This window comes from Macrobrachium nipponense, chromosome 14 (genome assembly GCF_015104395.2).
Source record: "Macrobrachium nipponense isolate FS-2020 chromosome 14, ASM1510439v2, whole genome shotgun sequence".
NCBI classification, from domain to species: Eukaryota; Metazoa; Arthropoda; class Malacostraca; order Decapoda; family Palaemonidae; genus Macrobrachium; species Macrobrachium nipponense.
In genome coordinates this window covers 76395694-76408193 of record NC_087207.1, presented here as the reverse complement: position 1 = coordinate 76408193, position 12500 = coordinate 76395694, and the positions used below count along the sequence as shown (strand labels likewise).

At 35.3% G+C, this 12500-nt stretch overlaps 2 protein-coding genes across 5 annotated transcripts in view; one reads left to right on the top strand and one right to left on the bottom strand.

Moving 5' to 3' along the window:
* LOC135226593 (uncharacterized) overlaps positions 1 to 6894 on the top strand; it is an 18986-nt gene extending 12092 nt beyond the window's left edge. For all 3 annotated transcript variants that reach the window (XM_064266286.1, XM_064266287.1, XM_064266288.1), the window contains 3 exons: positions 4491 to 4700; positions 4973 to 5118; positions 5704 to 6894. In XM_064266286.1, coding sequence (XP_064122356.1) covers positions 4491 to 4700; positions 4973 to 5118; positions 5704 to 5826 — 479 coding nt within the window. In that variant the 3' untranslated portion in view covers positions 5827 to 6894. The remainder of the gene's footprint in view (positions 1 to 4490; positions 4701 to 4972; positions 5119 to 5703) is intronic.
* Positions 6895 to 7120: 226 nt separating this feature from the next.
* LOC135226594 (uncharacterized) overlaps positions 7121 to 12500 on the bottom strand; it is a 45732-nt gene continuing 40352 nt past the window's right edge. The window contains exon 4 of one of the 2 annotated variants that reach the window (XM_064266290.1): positions 7121 to 8221. In XM_064266290.1, the coding sequence (XP_064122360.1) occupies positions 8203 to 8221 (19 nt within the window). In that variant the 3' untranslated portion in view covers positions 7121 to 8202. Of the gene's footprint in view, positions 10999 to 12500 lie in introns of both variants that reach the window. The other variant, XM_064266289.1, reaches the window with a different exon arrangement.

Below are 12500 nucleotides of genomic sequence, written 5' to 3'. Positions count from 1 at the left end.
AAAGGCAAACAGTCAATTCAAAAGATGAACAAAGTCAATTCAAAAGGGCAAACTGAGTCAATTAAAAAAAGGTAAACCAAATCAATTCAATAGGTGAACTGGGTCAACTCAAATCAAGCGTATTAGATTCAATTCACTGATTTGGCCGGGCCAATTTTTTATTTAAAAATAAAGGTAGACCTAAGTATCAGCAAAACATTCTGTCCTGCCACATAAGTGATTTAAACATTCACTACATATGGTAAACACATGTTTCAGCGGATCATTCTTTCCCGCCCTTCAACAGCTCCCTGTGGTGATCAAGACCTCAGGGTGTCGCGAACTAATTTTCTGCTGAAGGCCACGTACTTCGTGTCACCGTCAGGCTCATGGCTGAACAGTGTAAATCAACTGGATCATCAATGTCCCCACACAGCTAAAATAGTTTTCATGCCGAATGAAATTATGAAGCACACAGATGGGAGCATTTGTTCTCCTAGGCCTACGACATTAACCATTATGAGATCTGGGCCCTGTACAAACCTCCCCCAAAACTAACCTAACCTAACCTAGCTGAGCCTTTGCTCCCATAAGGCTCCCCTTTACCATAGGATAGAGTTCAAAGGTAAATTATGGGTTAATCATGGGGAAACACCGCAGTGGATCCATCCTCATCGCATGGATCAGCTTTATTCACTCGATATATAATTGCTGAAACAAGAATACAATTACATCTTTATGCATACCATTCAAAAGATTGAAGTTTTGTCAACATCATGTGATATATGAAACTAAGATAGGCATGTGAGGTCTTCGTAAAATATGTTTTCAAGGCAGTTTTTAAATCCAACATGGCGTCCACCGACTGAGGTGCTGTTCGTAACCGCCAAGGATCCAACATCTTTCCTAGCCTTCCCAGCACTCATTTGAACAATGTTAGCGTATATATGTAACGTTTATTGATCTTACTCAAGATTGCAGTTGTAATTAGCACAATAAAACAACATTTTGTTGCCTATATTAGTGAAAGTATAAAACTTCATCCTCCTGGGGTCATGATTTGAACTGAAATTCATTTTTACCTTGTAATCGCTGGTTTTATCCTTACTGCCATCACAACTGAAACTCTACAGTCCTTATTTGATTGTAATTATACATGTTGTGGTCTTAATTCACTCCAAATTGCACTTGAACTACGTTGCGGTTCCTATACTCTTGTTTTTTTCCATCTGTCCTCCCACCTGTGGTGTTTTCGTATGGTAACACTGCGTCCCAGGCTTCAAATAGTTACGCTATGAGTAAGTTTTAGGTAAATAAAAGGATATCTGGGTGTACATTTGCAATTTAAAAGTGTTTTAATAATTTACTGTATTCGAATTACAACGTTAATATTCAAAATAGGACATTATTATAATTGTTGAATGTTAGCTGAATGTAACTATCTAGAGCCCGGGACGCAGTGTTACCATACGCAAACACCACAGGTGGGAGGACAGATGGAAAAAAAAAAAAAGTGAGTATAGGACCGTACTGGCAAAGCCTACTACTAATTTTCAACCAAAGTAAATGTTAAAACACATTTCAAACACACCAAATCATACGAAGATCACATTTGTAACTCGAAAATGCAGTGAAAATGTGCCAAATGACATTTTCACGTGATCTTACCTTAATCAGACAGAACTTGCAGCTGTAGGCTATGATGATTACTTCTTTGTAGTCATATTTCACTTCTTATTCCTCCCCTTAACCGGCAAAATAAACCCAGTTTACAATTGTGGTCACTCTAGTCGTATGCTATAAAGATTCCAAGATTTTAAATTACTCCTTTGTTCCGGAAAAAAAAATAAATAAATAAACGGAATACCTTTTCAACAAACGTCACAAGGAGACAGAGTCGACTGACACTGACTACGAAGTAACCTGACTTGTGAACAGGTCAACTGGAGCAGTTTTCTTCTTCTTTTTGTATTTAAAGAACGTCCCAAGTCTAAAACCCCACTTAGCTTATGAAACTTAACACAGAATATATATATAGGCATCAGATTTCAGCATCTCCCAAGTGGCCGTAATTCCTGGTGAAATTAGACAGTACAGGTACTTACACGTTCCACTTGGAGAAAAAACTTAAAAGCATAATCGGGAACTCGACTCCCCTCCCATCCATCATGACAAGTGTTGACAATACACGGTAAATGTTGAAGAAGACAGCCGCACGAAGATATCGTTTATTAATGTAATTTTGTCATTAAACAACATGGAAAAGTTTGTATATAACAGAGTGCTGGTGAGAGAATCTGAAAAAACTACCAAAATAATGAGAAATTTATCGTCTGTTTAATATTTTTACGTTCACGCATTATACTTACCATGATACTTACGTGGCGAAAGCTCCTTGGGGTGTCTTGTTTAGCACCAGCGCCATCCCCCCCTCCCCCGGGATGACAGTAAAATATTAAGAAACTACGGCAAATTTCTTATCATCTCGGTATATTCCTTAAGTTATTTAACCTGCACGGCATTATATACATCCTTTACTATATTCTTCCGTGAAAAAAAAATATATTATATTAAACATATATCTTCGTACTGCCGTCTCCTTTACATTTAGTCCCGGTCTACTGTCAACATCACTGCCATAATAAATGACAACTTCCTGCTTATACTCTTCTTCACTTACCCTGACTCTCTCTCTCTCTCCCTGGGTCAGACTATACCTCACGGTAAATTTTCGTGATACCTCAAGGTAAGATATGTTACATGCCATAATTCTCTCCCTCTCTTCTTGGGGCCGAATATAACTCGTGAATGATATTGTGATTTGACATACAATTCTCTTTTTCTCTGTCTGTCTGTCGTATTACTTATTACCCTGAGAGCACATAATCTTCATCTTTTCCCCGTGCGTAGATTACATCACCTTAAAACAGGTTTTGTCAGTTCGTGATGTGGGAATATGACGTCACAGGTTGAAATGAGGACCTGGCCTACGTCACTGAGTATCAGTACGTCGTTTTCTTCCGGTTATCCTACGATTGGTGTCTATTTAAAGATCGGGCAACTAACCTCAACAAAGCGTGACCCTCGGGATGAGGGGCCGTTGGATGAGTTCACTAATGACAGGTTTCTGACGGCCGTAAGGAGGTACTTTGGATATTACCAAATTGTCTTCAGGAGGATAGGCTATACAGAGGAGAAAGGGTATACATGAAGTTGCCAAGTTTTAACTTTTGCCAGTCTGAAGACACTGTTATACTGAGGGCAAGATCCTTAAGTCAACGACAGTCACGAACTCACTTAGTTTAACTTCATAAACGGCCAGTTCGGATTGTTGAAGGTTGAGGCGGCGTACCAGCACTGTTTTATCCTCAACTTCCGGTACTACACGTACAATTAATTATTCCCTTTTAGTATAAGAATCATAGTACTTCTTTAGACCTGAAATTAATATTGTAATCAGACATGCAAGTGAAACATATAGGCTATTTAAACCTAACACGTTTTAAGGCAGGCGAGAGAGAGGGAGAGAGAGAGAACATTTGTGCAAAATATCGCCTGAAGTGAAGATCATCCAAGAAGAAATCACATTTTACAAAGAACTAAGACTCTCCTATTCTGCAGAAGCTAAGATACTGACAAGAAAACACTAAAAGACAATTACAAAAATAGGGTGATACGTGCCAACAGACCAGACGTGACGTTGATTGACAAAATCAAGAGGAAAGTATACTCATTGATGCCGCAATGCCATGGGACACCAGATTAGATGAGAAAGAGAACAAAATTTTAAGTATCAAGAGCTGAAAATAGAAACAGGATGTGGGATATGCCAGAGGAACACTAGGCACGATCCCAAGATCTCTGAAAAGGAACCTGGAAAAACTAGATGCCTAAATAGCTCCACAACTCATGAAGAAGTGTGTGCTACTAGAAACGGCGCACATAGTGAGAAAAGTGATGGCCTCCCAAGAAGGCAGGATGCAACACAGACCACCACACTACAAAAACCACCCAGTCGAATAGGATGACTGATAGACAACAAATACACACACACATATATGTATATATATTTGCATATAATAATGTCGAAAGCCGCTTTAACCTCTACGAATGACAGGCATATTTTGCCATCTCATATCATAATTTTCCTTGTAACTTTAGCAGGCCTTGTGCGAGCACAGGTTAATGTGGTAAGGCCATTGACATCATCACACCAAAATCATACGTTAAATTTAACATTCCGATTCAATGTATGATTTTCATCTACAGCAAATACAAATACATTTTTTTTACTGATAAAACACTGTGTAAAAAATATATATGTTGATATGCAAAACAAATGTGAAAAATTAAAAACTTATTTACCTTTTACTGACTATTGAGGTCATGTTATATTCACCCATCTCCATGATGTCTGTTTGTGCATTTATGATGTGTATACAAAAGCTTTACATAATCATTACATTGCATATGTATCCAAGATTAACCATTTTTTATAATTTTTTTTTCAGTACTTTGCTTTTGCACCTTCATCAGTGAAGCACTAGCCGGACCCTTACTGGGGCCAGATGTAATGAGTTTTGGCTCACTGTCTCCCCTGACAGTATGGCAAGGGGCAGCCTTCCCTATAATACCAACATTACCTTTGCACACTGGATTACCAGCACCAAGGGGGACAGTATTCGAAGGCCCCGATCCAGGTCTTAATGCTGCCATCATAAGTGAGTATTCTACTCTCTCTCTCTTTCACTTCAAGTGTTGTGATTTTTTCAGGGCAGTTGGTCACAATGTATTTTGCATAATGGTAGTTTTAATTTTATTCATTTCACATCAGATCATGCCTAGCACTGGATCTACTGCTTAGAAATGAATGAAAATATCCTTTGGGATATTCTTCTCAGACAGAAAATGTATATCAGTAGCAGTAAAATCATTGTTCTTTGGTATTGTGAATGAATTAATTTCATTTTATCCAATCTGCTTCCCTCATCAGCTGTACCTAGAGAATCATGTCCCAATGGGTACCGCAGAGACATAAATGATGTCTGTCGTCTGAAATTCAGCTACGGACCAAATCCTTTCTTTTCGTTTACACCTGAAAACTTCAAAGGAGATGTGCAGTTCTACATGGGACTTCAGGTAATGTTGGTCAAAAATTTGGGCTTATGATGAAATATTCTTAACTACAGCAGTGAGTCATCTGTAAAAATCCACACACATTCACCAAAAATTCCTACTTCCCCGAAAGGTTAAGCTTCAGTAAAACCTTGATCTGCCTGTCTTCTAATTAACATGTTAAAGATAAAACCTTTGTGCAAAAAAAAAAAAAATCCTTAGGATTGAAAGTTACTTTGTACTATATATTCAACCAAAAACCACTTGAACTATTTATAATCTTGCCAAAGTATCAACTTCAAGTTCAAAGATGAACAACATTATTACGGCATTATGAAATGAGGTTTCATAAGAAACAGTAATGACTGCAGTGATACAAACATCTAACCTTTACACCGATGTCAAAGTAAACATTTTACCTGCTTGCTTTATATAGTAATTATGGTAACAGAACACATTTTATAAATTTGTGAAGCAGTTTGTTCTTATAATTACCTGTTCTTTATTATGGCAAATACATGGCTGTCATTTCTTTCAAACTAACTTCTCTTTAAATTAGCCACTGTCGTTTAAACTCGATCAATCTCTACTATTACACTTGCTTGCCAGGTGGGTCAATCTCGACAGCCCAGACGGAGAGGAAGAGGAAGAGGCCGCCCACGACCACCTGCTGTGCAAGTGCCTTCAGTTCCACCACCACAAACAACTCCAGTAGACGACGATGACGACTAAGCCATTTATCATCATCAATTAGGTGTTAGCTAAATATATTATTTTTATTTAAATTTCTTCCCCCAAAAACTTCTAACTGTTAAAAATCATAGGCAGTTTTCTATATGCAATTGTCTTAACCATTTTCATGTAAATAAATACTGAAAAAGAGATGGCAAAGAAGAATTGCAAGTCAACTAATGGAATTGAAAAATCTCTTTATCTAAAGAACTCTGATGTCATTGTTCTGCTTTATGAAAAGTACATAGATGGGCATTTATTCACACAGCACACTAATGATCAGTATTTTCAATGAAAAACTTTTGACTGAAAGGCATGTGTGTAAATGATTTCCATGCCTATCATGAAATTGTCTTGGATGTGATCAGTTTAATGGGCATTTTGATTCAGAGCAGTGTTAACATAATGCATTTTAAAACATAAAGATGATATATTAAAATATTTTTAAATTCTGATGATTATGACAGAAAGCACAGCCTCTTTGGCTGTTCAGTCCCTTCTTCAAGAACTAATTGTAAAAGGAAATAGATATTAAGTTAAAATTTACTTTTTTAAATGGAAACTCTAACTTTTAGAGATGCTACAGGATTTTTAGGTCATTAAGTAATTAAATATTCTATCTTTCCCAGCTTTTTATCCTGGTAATCTATGTCATGTATTTACATGGTATATCAGTTTTTTAATAAGCAGGGTAAAGACAGTAAAATATATGGCAAGATTCTTTTTAAATCATTGACACATTTTACCTTATATCATCCAACAATGTACATTACACTTCAACTTCACATATAATCATCATTTCTTACTTTTGTATAGTGCAAGAATGAAGTGTCTAATGAAACATAAAAATGATCTATTGATTAACGTTACACATTGCATGAGAAAATTATAACCGCTTGATTTGAAAGATGTTGGATGTTAAGATACAAAAGAGAGAAAGAAAAGGCATCACCATATGATGTTTTGTTTACACAGAAGACTAAATACCTTCAATTATCTTTTCAATGCATTACATGGGGGCATTGCAATGAACATAACTTCCGTTTAAATAAAAACACTGGTACAAGACCTTGTTAATCTTTGTTTTTATCCTTAAGCTTCCAACCAGTAAAATACGAGAACATTATCATTTATCTGTTATGTTGTGCCATTTCAGGCAAAATCCACTTAAGGTAATTATTTTAAAGCTAGTTAGGTATGAAATCAGTACAGGTGTGGCTTCGTGAGGAGTCATCAGAAAAAAAAAATGGTCAGGAGTTGAACAAAAGGTATTCAAAAGCTCACAAAATACATGTAAGGACTTACTTGTTTTATTTTAATTGAACTATTGTTTCTTTAAAATCATCAGTCACATCACAATGCAGGGTGGCTCAAGTGAAAAACCTAATCATTGGCACATTTGTTTTAAATTAATGAATCTACAACAAATCCACTGTGGATGAAACTCCCAAATCATCAGTAACTTCATATCTCTATAAAGAGGTTTGTCAGAACACTAAAAAACTATGTCTTATATAAATCCTTCATCTTCAACCCCCCAGGGTGCCATACCTTGTTTTTTTAAAAACTCATTCTGTTTCCAATCTCTTTGCTATATATACCCTCTCCTCATAAGGTGACTACACACACTTCTTATTGGCAAATGCAACATCATAATCTGTGGTCAATTTAATGTAAGTTTCTCCACTAAAACAAGCCTTCCAGCGATCATATAAGTTGTATTCCATTGTACTTACTTTTTCATAGTGATCCTCCACCACAAATTTCAGAAAATCTTCTGTTTGCAAACTACCAAGGTTGCAGATGATGATGATAAACTGGATTAAGTACAGTAACTGTTTTCATACTCAAGTAACATCAACAAATTAATCAAGTACAGTATCACTACAAAATAAGTCTTCAAAACTTTGTAAAAAAGTAAAAAATTAAACTAGTTATGTGAGCCATTTAACTGTACAATACAAAATCTAAAGAATGGGGGAAAACTGCATGAGTATCATAGAACTGGTTTATACCACTATTGCCAATTGGATATGGTACAATAAAAATTAGGCAGGAAAAAAAATATTTGAGTAATTACAGTACTTTGAGGAAATCTACTTTTCTCCAATTTGAAAATAGGGACAACACTTAAGCTCCAACTTGAGCTCATTAGAAATATCTTAAACCTGCAACAAATCTCTGACTACTACTTGATTTACTTGAACTACTTCATGATAATTTTGATAATTGTAATGGCATTAAAGATCCTTTCCATCCATGTTTTGTTGCAGAGCTATATTTCTCTTGACTTTTATTTTCCATTCATTCCCTTTGTTCTCTCCACACTGAGTTGTCCAATGTCTTCCATTTTACCTCAATTTCAGAACAAATCATTCAGGTGAATCCTGCAAATCTAAAAGCATTACTCTGTGATTATGTTAAACTGGTTCATCACAATAGTAATATGATGGATCATATCTCTTTAGAGACCAGGAGGAAGGCAAGGAGTTCCAAATTTAAATGTACAAGGAACAAATGGCTAATCTACCCTGGGGTCTCAAATAAGTGATTTTACTGTATTACTGTAACACAACCAGCTTTTCTGCATTTTGTGAAAAGCCAGAATGATATATAAAACGATAAAATGGCCAAGATATTATACCAATTTCTTTTACTAACTTTTATTAATATTAGCAAAAGAAAAAATACACAATACTGCATCACATTTTATGATGATGAAATGCAATGCCATACATTTATTTCACTGGTAAATGGTTCACCAGATAGGAAAAGTCTCTGCCACAGAAAATCCTGATTAGAAGGTTTCTCAGCAAACAAAATTTTCATGGTTTATCCTAATAAATAAAGGTGTATCAGAATGCTCAAGAACATCCAATAAGTGCCTGGCACAACTTATATTGGCAAAGCAGAAAACATGAACATAATAGATAACAGGTACTCATAACAGATGCAATACCTAATTAGGTGAAATCTATTCTTTTCTCAATAGGATCTTTCACCTTCAGTATCACTAGCATGGCAACATCCTTGCCACAAAGGCACTGTAAACATTCATGATTGTTAGGAAAAGTACAATTTATCATGGCAAAACAGGGAAATTTTGCAATAAAATTAACTTGCCACATCAGGTTTCTGCAGCAAATAAAATCACTTTTCCTCCCATGTATACACATAAATGTACAAGACAAAAAATTTGTTGCTGAAGTGTTTGTACTTGAATTCCTTGATATGTAGTGTATCAGCACGATTTTTCCTTACCTGATAAAAATAAGCAAGGTTTCCCAAATTTTACCATTTTCAATAAAGGGGATAAAATTTCAATTAAAAAATCAAATTCTGGTACTGAAATTTTTCCCAGAGTTTGGGCAAAGTCAAAATTAAAACTACTCTATTACCAATAAAAGCAACAGAAAGTCACCACAATCTGTACGGATAGATATTTTTACTCAGTTAACTAACAATTAAATTCCTGAAGAAAAGCATTACATTTTGTCACTGTACTTAAATTGTAGCAAAAGCAGCTTAGCTGTGAACATTATTTCATAAATAGTACTGTCTTTTTATGTAAAGGCTACTGGAATGGGATCATACCCCATTACCTAGCTCTGACCTGAGAAAAGGGGAAACTTGGGAGATGAAACAAGTGGGGCCCATTAAAAGAAATGGTAAAACACATGATGCAAGAGATTTCCAAGGCTTTGCAGTGGAAGTAAAAAAGATACGTATCCTTAGAGTAAATGTGGGATGTGATTGGATGTTCTGGCGAGTTTTCCACGACTGCCTGAGAGGAGGAAGGGCTTCATCCTTCAATGTAACTACTTATTATTAGTTGAATACAAACTAAAGATAAGGAATTACAAAAAATGTGCAGTTGACAATAAAAGCATTCAATAAAGACTGTCTATTTCTGTTATAAATAGGAACATCTGTGGATGCCCCCTTGTTATAAAAAATAAGTATTGCCATCTTAAAAACAAACAAGAGAATCTAATGTACAGTTTCTTTCTAAAGAAGAATATATAAGTGAAACTGGAATCAATATCTGTATACCACATTAAACAAAATTTAGTGATGCAATAGGTGATCTTACTCTTTCCAACAGCTCTAATTCCAAAAAATTTATGTACACCCCAACCAGATATGCCATGACAAATTTTACTATGAAGTCTTTCTTGAAGCTGCATTTTCACTCCATAATACTAGTTGGTATACAGTACATAACTTTTAGGCATGCAATTTACTAATCTGATTCACAGGGATAGTTAAATTGTTTTAACACCCTTACTAATTCTACTGAATTAATATAACAATATTTTCAATTACCAAATAATTTAGTCGGCAAACATAAAAAAATTGTATAACAAATACTTAATATTATTTCAATATGTAATCATACATTCCTTCAATTTATCACAAACCTGTAGTCATACATTCTGGTCTCCCCATATTCATAGTACACATATGCCTACTTTGCCCTTTTCTTGTGGAACAGCATGCATGTTGGCTGAAGGTATAATAAATTGTTTACATAGCTGTGTTGTTCCATTCTGCTTTGCTAATCTTCTCTTGTCATTACAATTTAGTTTAGTCATTTACTTTGCTTTCCTATAGCTTTCATTACTTCATATTAATAAACTTTTACTGTTTATTTCAAATTTTACTTGAATAATTTTTTGATATTCATTAAATTACTTAAGACTCCCTGATCACAGCAACAAACTAACTTTACTTTTTATCTAAACTATCTATGCATATTTCTGATTACCAACAGGTTCACTAGCAAATCTCATTCCCACTATCTCTTTCAACAGACGAATTCCATTCTATTTCTTAAGACATCTAGTTTCTTTTTTCTTCAATAAAGACTGTCATATTTTCCAATGAATGACAAACACTGCACATTTGACACCTTACATAAATAGGGAACTCCCTCAAATAAAAAAAAAATAATATAGTTCAATTTGATTTTGGCATTATAACTGCATTTATTTAGCAGGAATAATTTCACATATGTAATAAAATTCGAAGTGAAGTCACATCCTAAAAGAATTCACTTGATGATATATCATCAGAGAAACACAATAACCTAAGGTATGCAATAATCACTGAAACAATGCAACCATGAGCTTATGTCTCTCCTGCTTGAACTGATCAATCTTCGGGTTTTGTCTGAAAAAAAGGTAAAAAACATCTTTTAATATTTTCCTATTCTCTTACTATATATAATAATCTTATCTTTGCGCTTTTTCCTTGCTATTCAGAGTATACTCAGAAAATGCTTGTTCATCACCCTGAAATAAAATTTCTACTTACGTGCTTTTATTATTATGTACCCTGATTTTACTAGTTCTTTGATGCAATCCAATTTTCTACCCATCCCCTCCCACTAGCAAGCATTTGCTATGCATTTTTCACAATAGATGGCACTATGTTTAGCTTATTTTCATGACAGCTTCAGGTGTCAAATGCACTGTCAGTCTGCCAGAAGACATTCTTATTTTTATCACCTAATTACCATCCACACTCAAAATGAATGATGAAAAACTATTGATGATAATTATGATGATCTATGGGATTCAGGAAAGAATATGGCAGCACATCTTTGCCTTTAGATCCTATGTAAAGTTCAGAAGTTATAGCAATGGACTGCAAAGACCAAAAAGGCCGTAGATATTACTACTGTCTACTCACTGTGGTGACTTCCCCAGGACTTTGGAATTGGCTGAAGAAATTTGACGGTGATTACACAGCAGAATCGTCCTTCAAAAAATCAAAACACTATCGAAAGCTTCTACTGACCCCAAACCCACTTGCACCCAAACCCATCACTATCACTTCTTTGGTAACTTGTTGGCTCCCTTTGTTGATGTGCTAGGTTTGTGACAAAAATCTGATTTGTCACAGCTGCCTTTTGATCATCATGACCCCTCTAGGCACCTCTACACCTCTTTGGGCCAGTTTGCCACCTAAGAAGCACAGAAGGTAGAAGATGCTAATCTCGACAGCATAGTGGAGGAGGATAAAAAAAAGCTATGTAAACTTCCTCAAAAGTTTTCAAAAGTCTGGCCATCAAGCAGTACACCTAATGTGTTGTGTCCATTAAAAAAGAAAAAAGAAAGAAAAAAAAAAAAAAAACCAAGTGCTCTTTTTTGGTACCCTTTTTTACAAAGTGTATCTATGCAGTATGTTTCTTACAAATATGGGAAACGATGGGAAACTGGCTTCTGCATTAAACATTAAGTTTAAAGTGAGATGGTTGTTGCTTATAAGCATATTCAACGTTTACAGTTAAGCATTACAGTCTACCCCCTGTATTCGCATTCTCAAGATTTGCGAAATCATCTATTCACGGATTTCTCTCTGGACCATATCTACCCATTATTCGTGGGAAATTCGCCTATTTGTAGTATTTTTCATTGAGACATATTCATAAATTACTGTACTTGCATATAATTTTCGTGACTAAATTCACTTTTTGTGATAAAACTATTACAGGCATCCCCAGGTTACGACGGGTTCGGGTTCGGCTTATGACTTTCGAGGTTAAGGCGCTTCCCAATTATATTCATTCATAAGACATTATTTCCCCGGTTGCAACGCATGTTCCAGGGTTACGACGCCTACAATGCTCATCTGGCAGATGAAATATGACACCAAAAATGCAAAATAAT